The 21130-nt window shown below is 41.0% G+C and overlaps 1 protein-coding gene and 1 long non-coding RNA gene across 4 annotated transcripts; one reads left to right on the top strand and one right to left on the bottom strand.

The window, feature by feature from the left end:
• The first annotated feature begins 3631 nt into the window (after positions 1 to 3631).
• On the top strand, positions 3632 to 9612 carry LOC4352732 (VAN3-binding protein). Of its 2 annotated transcripts, none has more exons than XM_015763170.3 (7): positions 3632 to 3996; positions 4722 to 4832; positions 7915 to 8317; positions 8398 to 8703; positions 8792 to 8841; positions 8948 to 9005; positions 9131 to 9612. In XM_015763170.3, exons 1-7 carry the CDS (start codon positions 3697 to 3699, stop codon positions 9340 to 9342), a joined length of 1440 nt encoding a protein of 479 aa, XP_015618656.1. In that variant the 5' UTR covers positions 3632 to 3696; the 3' UTR covers positions 9343 to 9612. The 2 variants fall into 2 exon arrangements, with proteins under 2 accessions (XP_015618656.1, XP_015618655.1); XM_015763169.3 differs by having other exon boundaries at positions 4719 to 4832.
• A 4996-nt stretch (positions 9613 to 14608) lies between these two features.
• Positions 14609 to 16885, bottom strand: LOC136354732 (uncharacterized). 2 transcript variants are annotated; one of them, XR_010738476.1, is made up of 2 exons: positions 16496 to 16885; positions 14609 to 15570 (listed from the first exon to the last, which is right to left on the bottom strand). It is a non-coding gene; the product is annotated as an uncharacterized lncRNA (long non-coding RNA). The 2 variants fall into 2 exon arrangements; XR_010738475.1 differs by having other exon boundaries at positions 15148 to 15748; positions 16496 to 16844.
• Between the last annotated feature and the right edge of the window lie 4245 nt (positions 16886 to 21130).

The raw sequence follows: 21130 nt of genomic DNA, 5'->3' as shown, positions 1-21130 counted from the left end.
ATTTTTTTATCAATGTGTCATCCACCTTTTTGCTACAAGTTATACTCACCTCAATTTAATTTTATTTGTGACTATTCATTTAAATGTAGTTGTTATGTAATATATTTAGAAGTTCAAAGGGTAATGTGGGACAGATTTACTGTAACCACCATTGGAGTTTTTTTAAAAGAAATATATATAGATAATTGTAATCAAGTTGATAATTCGCAGCAATAATCCAACCAATAATCTAAATTCTTCAACTACTGCATGAGCCATTGGCCACCACCGCCAATGCAGGCCACAAGCCCAAAACAGAACATGATCATGCATACAGACAGGGAGGTGAAGTAGCTCAGGTGCTACTGCTAATCTGCTATATAGCTCATGCTTCTGGGTGGGCCCCACCTGGCAGTGACCCAGCCGGCAGGGTAGGCTACTGATCACTGATCTAGTAGGAGTAGGAGTAGAGAGGAAGAAAGAGCTGGAGGTGATCAGGTAGAGTACCAAATGGTGTGTGTGTACAGTATACACTACAGTGTGAGTCGGTGGATGCTGTGGGTGGTTGCATCAGCTGTTTATGGCTGCTGCCTCTGTGCATTCCCACATATGTACAAGAACACAAGATCAAATCAAAATTAATGGTCGTCCCTGTCATGTACTTATGTTGATATGATCAAATTGGATGCTCTAATGATCTAATCTTGGTGCCCTTGGCACTGCAACCACTAATGTGAGTATTGTGATGGTTAATCTGCCCTGTAACTTTTTAAAAATAAAATTTGAGTATATGCATAACGTGATACGCAATACAAATTTGGTTTGTATATATAGAAAGTGAGGGTTAACCTTACAATCACAGGTTAAATCATGTTCCCTCTATCTACAAATACAAATATAAGGGATCTAATGGTTTAGAATTTTTCTATAATTATAAGAGGTCTTCCCCACCCCCTAAACATCCCTCGTTAATAAGGCAACATGTTTTTTTTACCCGTAGTCTCTAAAAAAAATAGGATTCCTTATGGACGGATGTAGTATTTATCATTATATCCATAGAATCAATTAAATCATGTACTATTTGATCACATTCTAGCTACTCAAAAAATAACATTTTTTTTCCTAGAAATAGGCCTATCAACAAACAAGTAGTAGTATAATTCTGTTCATCACACATGTTTCAGCTTCTATTATGCAATTCTGCATGGACAAGAAAGGCACTACAATCCAAAGCTCATCCATGTATCTGTATCTGCTTAAAGTCAAATTAAGTTAAAGCGACCCCCAAATAATAAAAAAAGATCATCATGACCATTAGCAAAGAAAGCACATAAGTATGTTGCCAGTACAGGCCATGTTTGCTTCTAGACAGAAGAAAACCACTGCTGCTCACAACACATGAGTATCCAACAGAACAAGTACCATACTACCATGTCTTGTGTGGGGGCCTAGGTATGGTTCACAGCTAGCACAAGTGTACACAACAAAAGGACATGGAAGCTAAGGGAAAAAAAGAGAAAAAAAGTGTGAGGATAGCTGGTTTTGCTATGGTTTCTTAACATCTGGGAAAAGAGAAGACAAAAACTAAAGCAGAGAAGGCCCATCCAAAAAGGCATGAGATGAGACCTTAAACTAACTTGACAACAAATGGAGCACCACTTATTATGGCATAATTGATTATATTGGGTGAGTTAGGAAAAAAATAGTAGTATAGTACTGCTATTTTAAGGAGCAATAATTCCAGGGAATGTGGAGCCATTGCTTGTAATTTGGAAATGAAGAGTGGCTGACATGAGGGTTTTTTAATTGTTAGTTAAGTTTTACATGTGATGCTACTTGTAAAAGTAATGGATAGCCTTGTGCTAAGTTGCTTTGAGAAAGATCTATTGTGATATGAATCTCCAAAGGTTGATGTAGCTGCTGAGCATTGTAGTGTTTAAGAGGTTAAGCTGTGTGTCGTGCTGAATTTATTGCAGGCGAGTTTTATTGAGCATCATATTCACAATTATATTGTCAACCTCTTCTTTGGCTCCTACGGTTTCCTCATGTGAGTGGTTCACCTTTCATATATCATCGAATGCTACTACTCTCCTTCTTACTACTGTTCATTAGAGGTTCGTCTCAATCATCAAGTCCATACACCATGAATAACCAAAATTATCTCATAGTCTACAATGATGACGCTACCTACATCTTTATTATCGTCGTCTTGCCATTAATCAGCAAGTCGACAAACCGACGATGAGTAAATCTCATTCCCCACGTCATACCTCAAACCCTTAGGGCAACACCAATGTATTTAGCAAACTAGTCCATAGATGTGGGACCCACACCTGGGAGTCCATAGTTTTAGAAACCACCACAATGTGTGCAATTAAGGTGGGTCCCACTAAAGGCAAAAAAAAATCAGCCGGAGCTGAAGCTGCAGGCTGCAGCATGCATGCACCTGGCATAACTATGATTTTTTATTGTCTATGGACTACCCATAGTGCTATGGACAACTTTTGTTATTTCTTTGCTATAGACTAGTTGCATAATGTGTTAAGATAGCTGAATGGAATTTTTTATTTCCTATGGACTGGTTTTCATGTACATTGTGGATGCCCTTATGAATAAATTTCTACCAACCCGTTGAATTATGGTTTACGCTAGTATACTTTCCATAGATCTTATCACTTCTTCCGTATACGCCAACATTATCACGTCATTATATCATAAACAACCATCGGTAAATTAAGACGACCTTATCGATAATATTCGTAAGTGACACCCCCCCTCAAGTATTACAAACACATTAAAGACAAAAAAAGGGTAAAATATGCCAATAAAGAAAATGAACAATTCTACTTAAAAAAGGCAGATAAACTAAAAAAAGAAACTTTTTAGTGGTTCATTAGAGTAATGGTTAGCCTTGTGCTAAGTTGCTTTGAGAAAGGTCTATTGCGATATGAATCTCCCAATGCTGATGTAACTGCGGAGCATTGTAGGTTATTGAGTATCATATTCACAATTATATTGGCAACCTCTTCTCTGGCTCCTATAGTTACCTTGTGCGAGTGGTTCACCTTTTATGTATTATTGAACACTACTATACTCTCCTTATTATTAGAGGTCCATCCTAACCATTCAGGCCATAAACCATGAATAGCCAAAATTATCTCATAGTATACTATACTATCTTCATCTTTCTTATCGTTGTCTTACCAAACCAGCAAGTCGACAAACCGACAATGAGTAAACCTCTCGCTCACCACGTCATACCTCAAACCCACACGATTAAACTTCTAACAACCCATCGAGAATTATGGTTTACGGTATTAAACTTTCTGTAGAGCTTATCACTTATTCCGTATACGCCAACAATACCACGTCATTACATCAGAAACGACAACCCCGTAAATCAAGACGACCTTATCAACAACATCCGTAAGCGAAATCCCCTGCAAGTATTAAAAACATATTAAAAGCCAAAAAAAAGTAAAATATATACCAATAAAGAAAATGACCAATTCTACTTCAAAAAACAAAAAGCCAGAGAAACTAAAAAAAAAAGAAAAAAAACACTTTAGATGCACAAACGGTTAATCCCCTCCTTGTCTTTCTTTGCAGAGGGTCACTCCTATAAAACCAACACCCCCACTTCTCCAAAGGCACCACCTTTTTCGCGCCCACGCACGCCGCCACCGCTCGCCGCCGACGACGAGAGCGACTGCTCCGATGAGCGAATCCGGCAGGGTCACCGCCGGCGGAGGAAGGGGCGAGCTGCGGCCGCCGGAGCTGCCGCGGGACCCGGCGCTGGAGTTCCTGTCCCGGTCGTGGAGCGCGTCGGGCGCCGCCGACGTCTCCCGCCGCGCGCTCGCCGCCGCCGCCTTCCCGGCGGCGGCGGCGTCGGCCGCGGTCATCGCCGAGGACGTCTCCGGTGAGCTCGACGTCGACGGCTCCGCCTCCGGGAGCTCCTTCTCCTTCGCGTCGGCGGCCACCTCGCAGCTCATCATGGACAGGATCATGTCGCAATCGGTGCGTGCGCGTTTCGTCCCTTCGTTCTTGCCTCATCCTCTCTCTCTCTCTCTCTCTCTCTCTTCCTTAATTAAAAAAAATAGAGAGATTAATTCGGTCTTTTTTAATTGAGCTTGTCCCTGAGTGAGTGAGTAACTGAGTACATCCTAATAGCAACCGGATTATGGACTTTAATTATTTTATTCTTTTTTTAGGTGAGAGGTTGGTGAGATTATTCTGTAGTATGTTTCTCTGCTTTTTCATTCTGTTTCTCTCTCTCTCTAGCCAAACAATACATGAACTTCAATCCAGTGCAGTAAAAAACTTGTATCTCCCAACTTTTAGGTGTGATTCTCTCAACTGCATGTTTTTGGTTTGATTTCTCATGGGTATTACCTCGTCGATTAGTAGTACCTGCTTTGCTTTAATGTTCTCTGACTTCCTGTACTTCTTGGACTGAAGTGAGGACAAGAACAAGAGGCCAAATATGAGATTTCTTTCCCCCCACACACCCCCATCATAATCAACGAAAAAACACACACAAAATACTAGCCATCTTTATTTGGTTCTGTAACATGAATCCAAGCTAATTAATGATCACAATTCACACCAACATTTCCTACTCTTTAAAACTTCCTTGCATGTTCAATGATTATTGTGAAATTGTGCTGTTCTGCTTGGAACAGTAGCTCACTTTGCAGATAGACACTGAGAATTTACTCGTTTCTTGTTTCATGGAGCAGCAGGAGGTGTCGCCGCTGACCTCCGGCCGCCTCTCACACAGCAGCGGCCCTCTCAACGGCGGCGGCTCGCTCTCCGACAGCCCACCGGTCTCGCCGGACGTCGACGACAGCAAGGTCTCTTCTCCTGATCCCTGCACCTGAACATTTTTTTTCCCTTCATGGATGACTTGTTAATCTTGTCAATTCTAGAGGGGGGGGGGGTGTGTGATTGCTCTAGTTTATACATACTGAACATGATTAAGGGAGTTGCTGCACTAGCATTGTTGGGTAAAAACAGGATAAGCTATTCTTTACTGCCAATTTGGATAAGATAATCAAGAAATTCCATGATATCTTTTTATCCTGCTCATTGCATTTTGTTTGAGATGGTTATATTCAGCTATGATTTTGTGTACTCCTTTTTTCCTTGTGGAAATGGAACACTAGCTTGTTTGCATCTTTTTGGTGTGGAGCAATATATATCTGGGACACAACAAGAAGTCACTTTGGCTAATTTTGTGTAGTGTTTAGCATTTCCAGGTTAGTCAATTTCAGTGTTAGAACTTGTGGGGACTTGGCCTCTGGGACAAAAACACCAGCCTTGCAGCTTTCCTTTTCACAAAATTTTCTGCACAGTGAGAAAGAATTCCAGTTTATGCCTTTCTCTTCATCCAATGGAATACTTTGCTGCCCAAATTCCATTTTCTCTGCAGGCTCACATGCTTCAGAAATACTACACACCAAAAAGCCACTGCAGAATAATGTATATACTTGTGAATTTTTCACAAATATGGATGGAGATATCTTTTTCTTCCTTCCATCTGCAGAATTTCTCACCCCAAAATGGGATACATCTTGTGACCAATAATCATTCCCCTTTTCTTCCATGCTTTTGCTCCTTTTCTCATGCCTGGCTGGTATCCTCTTCTCCCTTTGATACATTTTGTTCTCTGAATCACTGCACTAGTTTGTTAGAGTGTTGCCTTTGAGCTCTCACAGCAATGATTGCTCATTTTTCACTCCATTCTGCAGGCGGCAGCTACATAGGCATGCCAACATGCCATGCTCTTTAACAGAGGCAGTTCTTGTGAATAGCTTATCAAGCCTAGCAACTGAAGCATGCCATCTAATTAAGCAGATGTAGTAGAGCAAACATTAGGGTGACAAAAAGAATCAACAACCAAAGACTAGTGATTGGACCATGTCACCTGACCAATGCTCACATTGAATATTGAAAGAATCTGCTTACCTTTCCCAACCATGCATTCCTTTGCTGATGTCTACTCTGATAGCATCACAAAGCAATGTGAAATGCACTCTCAGTGTACTGTGTACTCAGCCAAGCTTTGGTCCTGAAGTTGAATCTTGATAGGAACAGAAATCCTATGCATGGGTGCCACCACAATTCAGCTCCTCTTTGCATTGGCTCATGAGAGACATGTCTCATGAGAGTGGTCATGGTCAAAAGACTTGATTGGCAATTTGTCACTGCATGTTATTGTTGCCCCATGAGCCTCTGGGCCATCTCAAAGTTCAGAAAGAGAAGAACTGAAGAAAAGACCACCATGTGATCTCATGCTTTTTCCTTCCACAAGAAACACTCCCAATTCCATTTTTTCTTTAAAAAAAAACATTTCCTCCTCTGTACTGTACACTTGTAGCTCTGACCAGCAGGAAGAGGTGTTTGATTTGATGGTCTTTGGTGGTTGCTTGGTGTGTAAGAACTGAAGCTTTGATTCTTGCTCCCATTTCTGTCCTTGTGGTCTCCTCTTTCCACAAGCAAAGCCCTGCAACATGTTCAGTGCCCCCACTCTCTTCACTGCCATCTCTGGGTGAAAAGCAGCAGGCTTGCCTTGCCTTGCCTTGCCTCCCTCTCTCTCTCTCTCTTCTCTGAACTTTAGCTGCTTGCCTGCCTTTTTGCCCCATGAGCTTGATGAGAGTGATGAGCTGAGAGTGTCAAGACTACCTGATGCCTTTCTTATCCCTAATCAAGTGTTATTCCCCCACAGCTTTCTGTTCCTAACCTGATGATGCCATTCTTTTATTTTAATCTGTGCTCTAATCAAGGCACTGTCTGAGGAAATAGCTTTTATTTGTTAACACGATAAATTAATATTTTGACAAATAAACTTCGCAGTAGACTTTTTTTTTTTGAGAAATCATATTTTTAGAAGCGGGAAGCAAATAATCTGCGACAAAGATCTGAAAGGAACAGGGGCTTGAGAGTAATGTAATGTAAATTCTCCTCTCCAGAAAGCTGCTGCTTGGGGCTCATGCTCATGCCCTCCATGATTATGTCTTCTTGTGTTCTTCTTTCTTCTTTCTTCAGTGGCGTGTGCACTGACTGACCTGGCCTATCCTATGGCACGCTCAACATTCTCCATTGATTTAACCTAGGGTTCTAGATTAACGTCATGGAATGGAAAAGAAGCACAATGATTTGCCCTGGGTCAGTGAAATGCAGCCACACTTTGCAATTAGCATCATTTTGATACAGTTACAGTGTGTGCTGCTGCTGTTCAGAAATAAGAACCCCTTTGGATGCAACCTGTCAAATTCAGAGTTTGTTCTTGGCTTAGCTGCTCCAGTTGTAATGCTACTGTTTGCTTGCCACTTTTGCTGTAGATCAAATTTAAGTTGGGGGAATTTATTAGCTATCCATTCCATTTTACCTAATGGTGTGTAGTAGGAGTGCATGTACATGAATGCCACATTTTGGTTAAGCAGTTCCAATCCGATGAAATTAATACAATTCTTTTCATTAAAAAAATTTCGGTTTTTGATAGGATTATTGGGTTTTGGATTGAATTATATGATGGTGACATGGGATTATTAGGACAGAATCGGATCGAATGACTTTGATGCATTGAACACTACTCCCTCCATTTTATATTATAAGTTGTTTTGATTTTTTTCTATTTAAATTTATTTATGTTTGATTAAATTTATAGAAAAATTTAGAAACATCTTTATGTATGTTTGATTAAATTTATAGAAAAATTTAGGAACATCTACAACATTATATTAGCTTCACTAAATATAACATTAATATATTTTGATAATATATTTATTTTGTGTTAAAATATATTATATTTTGTAAGTTTGACTAACAAAAATTAAAGCGACATATAATATGAAACCTAGGGATTTGATTTACTAGGAACTAATTTGGAACTATTTGCTAATTAGACAATTTTTTTCTTGGAAAAATGTGCAGTTTTGCAGAGCGGTGAGCACGCCGAAGCCGCAGCCGTACCGCGGCGTCGTCGGCGGCGGCGGGAAGACGGTGGGGCGGTGGCTGAAGGAGAGGAAGGAGAAGAAGAAGGAGGAGGCGCGGGCGCACAACGCGCAGGTCCACGCCGCGGTGTCGGTGGCGGCGGTGGCGGCCGCGGTCGCCGCCGTGGCCGCCGCCACCGCGGCCTCCGGCGGCGGCAGGGACGACCGCGCCGCGCGCACCGACATGGCCGTGGCGTCCGCGGCGACGCTGGTCGCCGCCCAGTGCGTCGAGGCTGCCGAGTCCCTCGGCGCCGAGCGCGACCACCTCGCCGCCGCCATCGCCTCCGCCGTCAACGTCCGCACACCCGGCGACATCGTCACCATCACCGCCGCCGCCGCCACCGGTTCGCGTTCCACCCCCATCCTCATCGTCTCCGGCGAGCCACCGTGACTGATCACGCCATCTCTCTACATTGCATTGCAGCGTTGCGAGGCGCCGCGACGCTCAAGGCGAGGGCGCTCAAGGACGTGTGGAACGTGGCCGCGGTGATCCCCGTCGAGAAGAACGCCATCGCCGCCGCCACCACCGGCGGTGGCCACCACAAACACAACGCCCAGAAGCAGCAGCATCACCACCGCCACCATGGCAACGGCAGCAACACGAGCAGCAGCTTCAGCGACGAGGTCGCCGCCGTCGACGACGACGACGACGACGACAACAACTTCCTCACCATCTGCAGCCAAGAGCTCCTCGCCCGTGGCACCGAGCTCCTCAAGCGCACTCGCAAAGGTAACAAACCTACCTACCCAATCACCATTGATCATCCACTAATTCGATTCGATGATGTTAATCAATCAAACTCGATGATCATGTGCAGGAGCTTTGCATTGGAAGGTGGTCTCGGTCTACATCCATCGGACGGGAGTGGTAAATCCATAACCAACATATGCCAAATTGTGTTCTTAGATGTATCAAATTTGTTGGCGAAAAAAAAGGTTTACTGATCCCAAGTTGCGGTTCGCCATTGTTGCAGGTGATGCTCAAGATGAAGAGCCGGCACGTCGCGGGCACGCTCACCAAGAAGAAGAAGAGTAAGCGCTTGTCCAGATTCGTTTCCAGAAGTTGATTTTTATATATATATATTTTTAAGAACGGAGGGGTGTATGCCTTTGTCTCTAACAATGGCGGGGTTTTGTCGCGGTGGCGGTGGCGGCAGATGTGGTGGTGGACGTGTGCAGGGACGTGGCGGCGTGGCCGGGGAGGCACCTGCTAGAGGGCGGCGAGCACCGGCGGTACTTCGGGCTCCGCACCGCGGAGCACCGGGTGATCGAGTTCGAGTGCGGCAGCCAGAGAGAGCATGACATGTGGACCAAGGGCGTCGCCCGCCTCCTCGCCACCATCGATGGCCGTCGCAAGCGCTTCGCCTGACCGAACGCCGCCGCCGTCGCCGGCATTGCCTGCAAAAGCTGTTGTGATCATGTCACTCTTCACTGTTGCTGTCATTAGGAGCAGAAAACTGAACAAGATTCAGAGATGGTTTGTAGATGTGTGTGGTGTTGATTTCTCTTTTCTTTTTTGGTTTTATGTGTCATGTAAGAAGTGTTGTTTTGTATCTTCTCTTTTCAGTTGTCTCTGATTTAACTTGAGGGGGTTTGGGCAATGAAAATACAGACAGACAAGCATCATCTGCATTTGTAATATGTGGTGTCTGCAGGGAATCATAACTTCTTAAGTGCTTTTGCTCTTCCGGTAACCGTGGTTTCACTTCGATTACTAACAAAAAAAAAGGGGGTAGAATTCAAACAAATTTGCTGAAAATTGGACTTTCGGTTTTCTTTTCTCTAACTTGGCTGGTTTCCCGAGCGGTTTCTCGATTTGTATTACCTTGATAAAGCCGATAACCGTGGTAAACTTAGCTACTCCCTCCATTGACCTAAGTCAAATACTTTTATCATCTTTTTTTTTTTTACTGAAACACCTTTATCTTTGACTATTAATTTTAAAAAAATTGTGTACTTTATTAACATATAGATTATATATTGTGAAAGTATTTCTTATAGTGAATCTAAAACATAAATCTTTCGGTGTATACGAAAATTGATGATTGAAGATTCAAATGTTTGATTTAGAAAAAAAGCTAAAACAACAAGTAATTTGAAATGGATGAAGTATTACCGTTGCATTTGTCAGCCAGTGAACTTACTTGAATGTTCTCCTTATGCTTTTATTGTCATTACCAATAATCTGTTTATGTCTACTTGTAATTTTTTTCAGTATATAAGAACAAGAAAGAACAATAGAGTGTACCTGGTACTACTACTCAGTACTCACAAGTCACAGGTCACAACAGAATTGTTGTAGGCTAAAGAATCTTTGACTGCAGCCTGAAAGCAAAAGTTGGCTAACCAATTAACCATTTGCCACCTTAACATCATCTACCCCTCTTGCCTATCAATCCATAGATTCTACATACACCAAATAGTTTGTTGCCCCCTTTGAATTGCTGGGTCCCTTAATGATGATTGCTTTGTTTGCAATTGCATTTGCATATAGCAGGGTGAGAATGTATTAGCTAGGGTTGTTCACTTGTTCTCCCCTCTCCAACTGTAGATATGGACGAAGCAAGGAGGAATTGTTCCAGGACCAGCTTATATGGATGTAGGACAGTTTGGTTTTGCAAGGACCACACAATTCTTGAATCCTAATTAGCTTAGCTGCATTTGCAGTTCAGGCTCTGGGCATTGATGGCTGTTGCTGTCTTGGTGAGTGAGAGGAATTTATGTTTCAAATGATGCAATCATGCAAAACTGTAGTGCTATAATAACGATGAGGTCCCGTTTATAATGCGGGAATTGAACTGTTTCCTGTGAAATTCATGCATGCCCCTGAATGCGGCGTGCATTAAGTGTGGAGCATTTCAAGTTTGGGTAAACTTTAAACTCGATCTTTTTTTTAAACTTAAGATCGTATAGAAGTGGTACTTAACAATGAGGGTCCCATTTCTAATACGGGAATTGAATTGTTTCATATGAAATTCATTCGCTCTAAACACGGTGTGTATGGATTGTGGAACATTTTAAGTTCAGATAAGCTTAACATTTGATCTTCTTTTTTTACTTAAACTTGTATAAAAAGGAGGTATTCAGAATGTTCAGACATGGAATGATGTGAAACTGTGAAATGCTTTTCGGTGCTCGAGATTGGTGACTAAAGATCATCTCAAACCTCACTTTTCTTCTTCATGTTTACATCTGCATATATATAATGCCGAATCTAATGCAATCTCAGGCTTTGACAGTGGGGTTTAGGCAGCAAGCAAACGGTAAAGTAAAAGTGAGAGCTCATCTCATCTCTTTAGAGAAAGGCTGCAAGATCACAAAACTTGCTCCTGCCTTGAGATCCTTTCTCTGAACAAACATGAAAAGAAGAAAATGAAACTAAACACCACATTGCTGTTGCTGAAACCTACAACTATTCATCATCCTCTTCAAGGAAGAACAAAGATTGGAGCCAAAACGACAAGAAGGAAAGGAAAAACACATGAGTTTCTTTTCAGTATTAATTATAATAGAGTAAGAAAAGAATCAAGTAGGAGTAATAATAAGAAAAGAATTGGGACAGGTCAATTCAGGCAGGTCAATTCAGATGATCAGATCAGGAGATGCTAGTACTAGTACTACAACTACAGGGCCCTGCAGCTTCTTTTGATAAACGTGATTGGATTGGATGCCGAGTCGTCCTGCAAAGCAAAAGCATCAGCATCTTCATATGGAGTAGGCAGTACTACTGTAGCAGGTGTTGGAGTAGCATCAGCAGCAGAACTTTAGTATTTGTTTCAACTCTTTCCATTCGTTAACATCATTTTCTTTGAATCCGAAGAAAAATCAAGGGTAGGACAGCTGGTTTTGGAAGACAGACAGTGATCTGGGTGTGTGAGTCTGGCCCTGATCTTTTCTGATGAATCGATTAGTGGTGTGATTTTTGTAAAAACTTTCAGTATATGAATTTCTTATAATATTGATTTCAATATAATTTTCAAATTCATAGTAGTTAATCTATTCATTTGTACGCTCCAATAATTGTCACACATAATTGCCAATGTTGTTTTCTCCTTCAGATTTGGGAAGAAAAGAATCAACCATGTGGAGTATATGTTGGAACTTGGGAGCATCACTGTGCTCGGGAGACGGCGGTGGCGACTGCTTCAAGTACAGATTGAAGGCTCCATCCGTCGACTGCTTCAAGTACAGATTATTGTATTAATCCCAAGTGCTTTAGAAAAGTTGCAAGCTGGCTGAACTAATGTGATGCCATTCTTCAGTTCTTCAGAAAGGGTGTTTCTGTTCTCCTACTAACCCTGACAGAAACTAGTTGGAGATAACTGAATTAATTAGCTGAACATAGGATAATCCACTAGTTCATAGCAACTGGTTTTGCTGAGAATGCAGGAATCCTAATTCTGGAGTACATGCTTTTGTGAAGTCTGAACTGGCCTGAGAATCTGTGTTGAGGATTTCTGAAGAAAAAATGGCGAGAAGGCCTTTTCAGAGTATTGTTTTTAGAGATGGCCCAGATAGTTAGGTTGGGCTAAAATAAGCCCAAATAGATTGAGAGCTTAGCACCATGGGCTCGGCCCATTTACATATGTGGGCTGATTGGTCCTCCATTAGAACAGTACCTGATTGGGCCAAAAGAAACATGCATTCCTCATCAGCCGGAGTGTATTGGAACAAGTTCATATGAGGTCCCTTAACTTGTCAACGAATCCGATTTTCATGCTTCAATCGGAAAACCAGATACAACGGGTGCCTCAACTGTCAAAACCAGTGCAGACGAGGTCCCTCGGTGGTTTTGACGGCGATTTTGGCTAATATGACGCCTACGTGACAAATTTGACTTGGTCTTCATCTGATGTGGCATTGACCTGGTGCTTACATGATAATTCGATTCGGAAAAATAGTAAACTTCGTGGGACCCACATGTCAGGCTCACACATAAATTAATTAAAAGATGGTGGGACCCATGTGGGCCCACATGTCAGCTAAAAATAAGAGATGGTGGGGCCCACGTGGGCCCCACAAGTCCATCTCGGCTCTCCCTCCTCTTCCTCTCGGCTCACCCTCGTCCTCGCGGCGGAGCGGCGGCATGAGAATGCCGGCGGACAGAGCGGCAGGGGTGGCGGCAGTGGCAGGCCGCGGGCGGAGCAACAGTGGAGGTGGCCGGAGGAGGAAGAGGCAAAGGAAGAGGTCGCTGGCGGAGCGACGGCAGGCCGCGGGCGGCGGAGGTGGCCGGAGGTGGAAGAGGCAGAGAAGGAGGTCGCCCGCGAGCGCGGTAGCTCCACGCCGTCGGCCGCTCCGCCCGCGATGCCCAACAGAACGGCGCCGCCCCTCCTCGCCCGGTCGTCGAGCGCCGCTTCCCTCCTCGCCCGGCCGCCGCAGGCCCCCTCCCTCCTCGCCCGACCGCCGCCCGCGGCTTCTCCTCGCCCGGCCGCTGCCGCCGACGTCCTCGATGGTCACATCCGGGTCGGAGCCCTCCCTCCTTTCCCGGTAGCCGCGCACCGCCTCCCTCCTTGCCCGCTGCCGCGCGCCGCTCCGCCCACCTCCCCCCTCTGCGCCACTGCTCGCTGTTCTGTAGGGGAGAGAGAGGGGGGTAGAGAGAAGAGGGGGCTGACATGTGGGACCACATGGGCCCCACCTTTTCTTATTATTTTTGTGTAGCTGACATGTGGGTCCCACTATTTTTTATTATTTTTCCGGGATCCAATTACCACATAAGCACCACGTCAATGCCACGTGGGACGAGGACCTAATCAAAGGGAGCCACATCATCCAAAACCGGGCACAATACTGCCCAGAGACCTTTTCTGCACGGTTTTGTAAGTTGAGGGATGCGTTGTATCCGTTTTTCTGGACTGAGAATGCAAATCAGACTGGGTGACAAATTGAGGGACCTAAAGTGAACTTATTCTGAGTGTATTGGCTCTATTCGGGTGCAGCCAACAAGCATGGTATATTGTTTCTCCAGCTGTGGCAGGGCAGCGGCGGTACAAAGCAGCCGAACAGGCCCATTACTCGTATCACTAATCTGAATATCTGATGCAGGTATGAGAAAAACAAGAACAATTTGCATATACTATAAGTTAAATTAGCTCTTCTGTGTAAGTTCCGGTTGAATATATTGTACATGCAAGTGTACTTTAGCTACTAGAGAGAAAAAAGGAGGAAAATCTTAAGCTGATAAGAAATTAACCTGAAGGAACTTCTCTGAACATGCACCTATCAATCTTGTTCTGTCAAACGAATGGTAGTTGATTATGTATCACATAAATCAGATAAAAAAAATAACACCCTAGCTCTACCTCTTCTTGAGTTCAGACAAGCAAAGCCTGAACAATAAAATTCAGTCACTGTTCCTGACAAGTTCAATTTGCACACAGTACACCCATGACTTCTAATCCTTGCAAACCATCTGAATATGACTTCACATGCAAAAACAAAAACAAGCAGAACAATAGATATCTCAAAACCATCAACTTGTCAGCAAAGAGGAAAAGGAAGAAGAGAAAAAGACACGGTTGTTAAAATGTTCAGGATTCAGACAAGAACATGGAGAGAAGGGCAGCAAAGCCGGCAACCTTTCTGGAGCCACACAAACGGCAGCATTGCACTCCACGCCAACAATGACAAGACAGTAGTGAGAAGAACAAGATATCTAGATTATCATCTTTGCCTGTCACTAATCATCATCATCAGTTGGTAATTAGCTAGCCACCTGTGATTAATTAATTAGCTTAATTTGCAAGCATGATGGATGTGATTAGCCATTACATTTTTGCAAGCCAGGAAGAGGACACATGATGGTACAACATGTATATGAAAGTTGCAGGCACACACTGCACACTGCATTGAATTGAAAGGACAAAGGTTGTGGGCATCTTGTAACAAACCAGCTAGCTGACCAAATCACAATAAAGGAGACCTGCTTGGAGCTTTGCATGAATGTCACCATGTGTGTGTGGCCCATGAATCTTCCAAAGGACCATGCAATGCAAGCTAGGTGACAAATGTGCTAGCCATGGCCATGACCATGAGTGTGGAGAGGTGGTTAGAGATGCCAACAAAACTTGCAACTAATTAGAGAGAGAGAGAGAGAGATTGGTAGAGAGAGATGGTGGTGTAGTACAATCTCCTTTGCAAGTGAAACATCAAGAGAGGTAGAGACTAGAGAGAGAGATGCTGTAGTACAGTCTCCTTTGCAAGTGAAACATCAAGGGACAGAACAGGTCATTACATTGCAGAGAAAATCTCAAGAAAATGGCTTGAATATCTCCATAGTACAGAGCCCAAAAGAGGAGAAAAGTGTGGGCAATCATGCATATGCGAAGGGGGTGCCATGATCAAAAGATGGGCAGCAGTTTCATCCTTCAAGCAAGAGGCAATCATCATTCAGTTTTGTAGTGCCAAACTCCTTGTTTTGTGGTTAGGCATGCATATCTTGCAAGCAAGCATTAGCAAATCTTACTACTTGTCTTCAGGTCAAGAAAACCCATTCCATAATTCTTTTGCCCCCTCCTCCTTTTCTTGTTACTTAATTAGCAAGGTTAATCATGTCCCTCCTTTGGTCAGGTGATATTCCCATCACTAGCTAACATCATTGCTGGCAAGTGGCAAGATCACAATAATCAAAGCCACACTCATGAAAATAATTAGCAGATATGTTCCACATTTTCAGTTTTATGTATTGATCAGTAATACACATGTATTGCATCAAGTTCAGATATATGCCAGTATTGATCGGTAATACACATGTTTTACAGTGAAATTGCTAGCTAGAACTGCAAAAGAAGAGATATATTAGGGGATAAAACAAGAGAAAAAAGGAAGCTTTGTTTCTTTTGCTGCAGAGATCAGAATCTTGTATGTATCTTATCTACACACAACAAACAAGAACTAGCCATATGTCACAGATATATGTATATGCAGTATCAACAACTAGAAAACACAGGGATCACTATCAGCTAACCAAGCAACTAACTTGAACAGTTAGATTAAACTTCCTTCAGCCAAGAAAACATTCTGCAATTAGTAGAAAGATATGAATCCCTACTTGGACAGTTGGTTATGAATGTCATCAGTTTAATACAGATATGTCATATGTACCTGCACAACTGAAGAAAGTGACAAGGGGACTCCCTAATCAAAAGAGTATTTCTTGATAAGAAGCTCCATAAACAATATGGACCAAATCTTATGTTAAGGAATTAAGGCACCTGGTCTAAAGTCCAAGCTCCAAAGATGAGTTCACAATTCAGATGCTACCATCAAATCAAACGAATTTTTAGGAAGCACAGTTAAATTAAGGCTGGGCAGATAACACAACACATCCAACTCATAAACTACCTTAATTTTCAAGAAAATCCAAATCCAAGAGGTATATATGCCTTATTAAGAAAGAACAGACTAAGAAACAGATCAAGAGAGATCTATAAAAAAGGATCCCTAATTAACTCCATAGAAGCAGCTAGTCTTTAATTAAAACTGAATTTGAGCAGGTATATGGATTGGATTGATGACTACCTCACCTTGAGAGTTGAGAATCCCATCTGTTCAAAGATTACGTCTTCATCTGCAGAAGAGCAAGGCAAACTCTCAAAGAATCTGATGAGCTACCTAGCAGATTAATCCATGCAAATCCGGCTACAAAGTTAGGGTTTTTTTTTGCTGTGCTCCCAACCAGCAGATGAAACTACAGCATGACCTGATCGATTGATCCGTAATTAATCAAGAACACAGATGAGAGAGGTGGATCATCATCATCATCAGATCATGCTGGCAGCTTCACCAACTTGTGGTGCACCACTGCCCTTAGTTAATTTCCCTAGCTTTCATGGAGGAGAGGAGGAAGAAGAGAGAGAGAGATGGGCGAATAATTGGAGAAGACTAGAAGAAAGCAGCAAGCGGCGGCCGGGATATATACAAGCCAAAGTGGTGATTTTTACTCTCTCTCTCATCTTTTGTCATCTCATCTCGCCTTGTTTTTAAGTATGATTATTTACTCCACGTCTTTTTTTTAAGAAAAACACAGTATAGACACAGTGGCGAATCTAGATATAAATTGAGGGAGGGCTTTGTATAAATATGGGCAATGTGACTGAAACAAACTAGGATATATCAACTAAGTATTTTCGATGAAACCCAAACCCATATGATCAAAAGACAACCCATTGCTTTCTCCATTTTAATTTGCAGCTATATTAATATATACACACAAATGTATCAAGAAATTGATATGGTATACTTATAACATATTTGACATTGCAATTTAATTTGGACATTGAGTGCTTGAGCTAGCTTTCCTTGTCATACTACTGGATTTACACTAAATGCTAATAGAGTCATTAGTTGCTAATTAGAGGAAGGGGATCATGGAGCTGGGACTTGCGCACTGACAAGCCCCAACAGTGGATCCACCACTGTATAGACGTATGCGTCCACAACTCGCGTACAACCACCCCTTTGAACATACACACATACACCCTATCTGTATGAGTAGGTTAATTTACTTACTCAATGTCTTTAAAACTGTGTTTCTTTAAAAATGATATGTTTCTTCTTTATAATTTAGTTCGATTGTTTTAGCCCTTGTTAATTAATTCTGACTTGTTTTATTGAGAACATAGGTGAATTGTACAAAAGCTTGTAACTGCAATTATTTGAGCTAATTTCAATTTAGATTTGTAAAGTACTTGATTTATGGCTTTAATTTGAGCCGTAGATCCTACTCTGGAAATTAACATAAATACCAACATTAATTAATAGCAGGTCGATTAATTTGCTACTGATTAAGTTTACTTCTTAAATATTTAAGTTACTCTTATACTACCTCCGTCCCATATTACTTATCGCTTTGAGTTTTTTGTTTGTAATGTTCGATCATTCATCTTATTCAAAAAATTTTAGAATTATTATTTATTTTGTTTGTGACTTGTTTTATTATTAAAAGTACTTTAAATATGACTTATCATTTTTTATATTTGCACTAATTTTTCAAATAAAACGAATGATCAAACGTTGCAAGTAAAAAAATCAAAGCGACATCTATTATGAGACGGAGGTAGTAATTATTAAGTAAATAATTTATAATAATAATCAGGTGAATAATTTATTTTAATACATTACTATATGATTTTCCCGTACAATGTTTGTTGGTTAGCTCTAGGTTGTTCCAATGTTTGGTCTATTCACTAATGAAAGGAAGTACAGTGCCCCCTCTTAAATAATTTGAGGATTATAGGATTCTCTCGATTTGAGTCAAACATTCCAGACTTGAATAGTCGGTAGTTTCTCAAATGTTTTGTAAAGAAATAGTATATCTAGATATGTCTTGGAAATTATTGTCATAATATTTTCAAAAACATTATATCTTATGAAATCATTTTAATATAAAACTGAAGGTTAAAACTAGATTGAATCAATCTTATCTCCAACATCAAATACTTCTATTATGTATAAATTGAACTAACCAATGTTATACATAAAAGAACAGAGTGTATTATTTTTGACGGAAGAGAATAAGCTAAGTATGTTTTTACAGAGAATTTCTTTTTGCAAAATACAAAGAATTTAAAGAATTTGGTGATGAACAGTAAAAATTCTCATGAGTATATGAAGTTAGTGAATTTTCTCACTACTAGCATGAATTATATTAATTTAAATGCTACTTAAATGGTTAATTAGTTGCGTTAGAGATCGAGAACTTTTCGTGCAGGCAGTCGATGGACGTCTACCTCAATATATCGATTTGTGTAGACAGTGACAGCCTGATGATATTAATTAATTAATTAATCGACTAAAGTCTCTCCATGTCTCTTGAATTATTTTTTTCTGTCTATCAAAAGATTGATAGAGATGGCACGGAGGATACGGTATGGACCCGTATCTATACCAAATCTGAAACAGTAGCCGTATATACGTATCGTCTTCTTTCCAGTCTCTTTCATTTTTTCTGGACCGATTGATGATGGATATGAATACGTCTGTCAAATATTATACAATGCATGTGTACTATGTATGAATGTACATAAATCTAGGTCAAATGTTGCTACAAGCTTATCACGAAATATTAAAATTTAGAATGACCAGTATTAATCCCAGAATGCAGTACATCTCAATTAATTAAGAGTTCACCAAGACCACCTCACAGTGATTAATCAAGGACCTTGCAGTATAGATTTAGTTAATTATTCATCCCTGCATGCTTTCGATGAGAGATTAATAGTTAATACCAAATGCATGCATCTTCACAAATCACAACACAATGCAGTAATTAACGGCAGTAATTAAGCCAGTTAGTAGGCAGTATTTTTTTACATACTGCTACTGTGTATGAGACCTGTGCCTATATAAATTAATATGTCAGTGGCCTAGTTTTGGAAGCAGAAAGTGACAATTCTGCTGCTTGAATTGGATGGCTATAGCTTGGGATTACAGACTATGAAAGAGAGCCAGCCATACATCTCAATGCATGCATAAACTTTTAGGTAGATCTACAAATCCTTAATGTTGCTTTTCTACACAATTGACTAATTTTGTGTAAGTGACAAGTGGACACAAATTAAGTGATCCCTACATTAATTTATCAATTCTTATATTGTTGAATGCATTAACCTATGATGTTGGTGAAAGTATGGGGGCCTTATGTCTTAATTAGGATATGCATGAAGTGGTTGTCTTGTTAGTTTAATTAGTACGTAGAATATATTTTTAACTACATTAATGATATAAAAAGTAAATCATCCATATACATAATTATAGTGTGTTTGCTGCATCAAAAAGAAAAAAAACTACATTAGCCAGCAAACATGAATCCTATTTTTGCTTCAGATTTATATGAAAGCACTCACAACATGTCAACATGTAGTAGTTGCCAAAAACTAATAATTACCTAGCTAGCTTAGTACTACTACACATTGCTTAGTGGAGTAACTAAATAAATGGGCCTGTATAGCTGTTTCAAGTTAGTGAAGTACTAGTGCTCAATATATAGGCTTTTAACTGATATATTAGTCTAGCCCAATTGCTTTAATTTTTGTTGTACTCAAGAAGTTTGAAGCTAATTGAATGGAGCTGACACATTTATAATTTTAAATCATCAACTAATCCTAAGACTAGGGCTTTTGAACTAATAAAAACAATAGGTACCCTTAATTACATACACTGAGAAATCCAGCATAAACTAATTAACTATTATAACCATATACATTGATTGATACTACTTCACTAGCTACGTACTTATACTAGATAGAAAAAAAATAACAGCAGCTCGTAGAGGTAGATGCAAAGTTTGCAACAACTTACCCTGTACCTTGTACTCTTTCTGCAGTATTGTACAACTAATCAAGCTTGTACAAAGTAATCAAAACATCAAACATGCAGAGATAAATCATAGATGCATCACCTTATCCTGTCTGTACCCTCTTGCAGTACTGTGCACAGCTAATCAAGTTTAACACATGCCCAACAGTGTGAAGAAATGAGGCTGTCATGCATGATCTAACAGTGATTTACACACACAGATCTGACGATTAGTCAATCGACTGTACGCCAACAGTGCCGATTAATCAGAGCTAGATCATGCTGGCAGCTTCACTCATTCACACTAGCACCATCATCATCATCTCACTTATAATTCATCCACTAATTTCATCTCACTCTTTGGAGTACTAGCTAGCAATAACTAGAGAGATGCACACTACTGAAACAAGAGCAAAGTATACTGAAGAAGCTACAGCTACATACATGGGAAGCAGAAGAGTTTTTGTGCTCATGATATGTAGTATACTAGTATATACCATGAATCTTGAATTCACCAAGAACTCAAGATGAGTGAGCTTGATGGAAGAAGAAGAAGAAGAAGAAGAAGAGGAGAGATGGCTAGCTAGCTATCTAGAGAGAACGAGGTTGGTTCAACCAAAGTGTTTCAGGCTTGGCTTTTTGGATGGATGGGCATGCATTTATAGAGGAAGCAGGGAGAAGCTAAGGCAGGTGTACTCCTCCATGTATGATTAGGGTATGTGTACATATACACGTATATACACAGTATGGCAACTGTGTATTGATTAGAGTACATTGGTAAAAGAGAAGGGCTAGAGAGAGAGAGAGAGAGATGTGAGTAGCAATGCATGCAGTGGTCACTACCATAGTGCAGGACTTCTCAT

This window comes from Oryza sativa, chromosome 12 (genome assembly GCF_034140825.1).
Source record: "Oryza sativa Japonica Group chromosome 12, ASM3414082v1".
Lineage (NCBI taxonomy): Eukaryota > Viridiplantae > Streptophyta > Magnoliopsida > Poales > Poaceae > Oryza > Oryza sativa.
Note: the sequence above shows the minus strand (reverse complement) of the source record. Positions and strands in the feature narration are given on the sequence as shown.

Bases quoted from the DNA above. Each gene is read 5' to 3' on its own strand.
- LOC4352732 (XM_015763169.3), top strand. From the start codon at position 3,697: ATGAGCGAATCCGGCAGGGTCACCGCCGGCGGAGGAAGGGGCGAGCTG. The intron at 8,318-8,397 runs GTTCGCGTTCCA...ATTGCATTGCAG, and splicing joins CACCGCCGCCGCCGCCACCG to CGTTGCGAGGCGCCGCGACG. The intron at 8,704-8,791 runs GTAACAAACCTA...GATCATGTGCAG, and splicing joins CCTCAAGCGCACTCGCAAAG to GAGCTTTGCATTGGAAGGTG.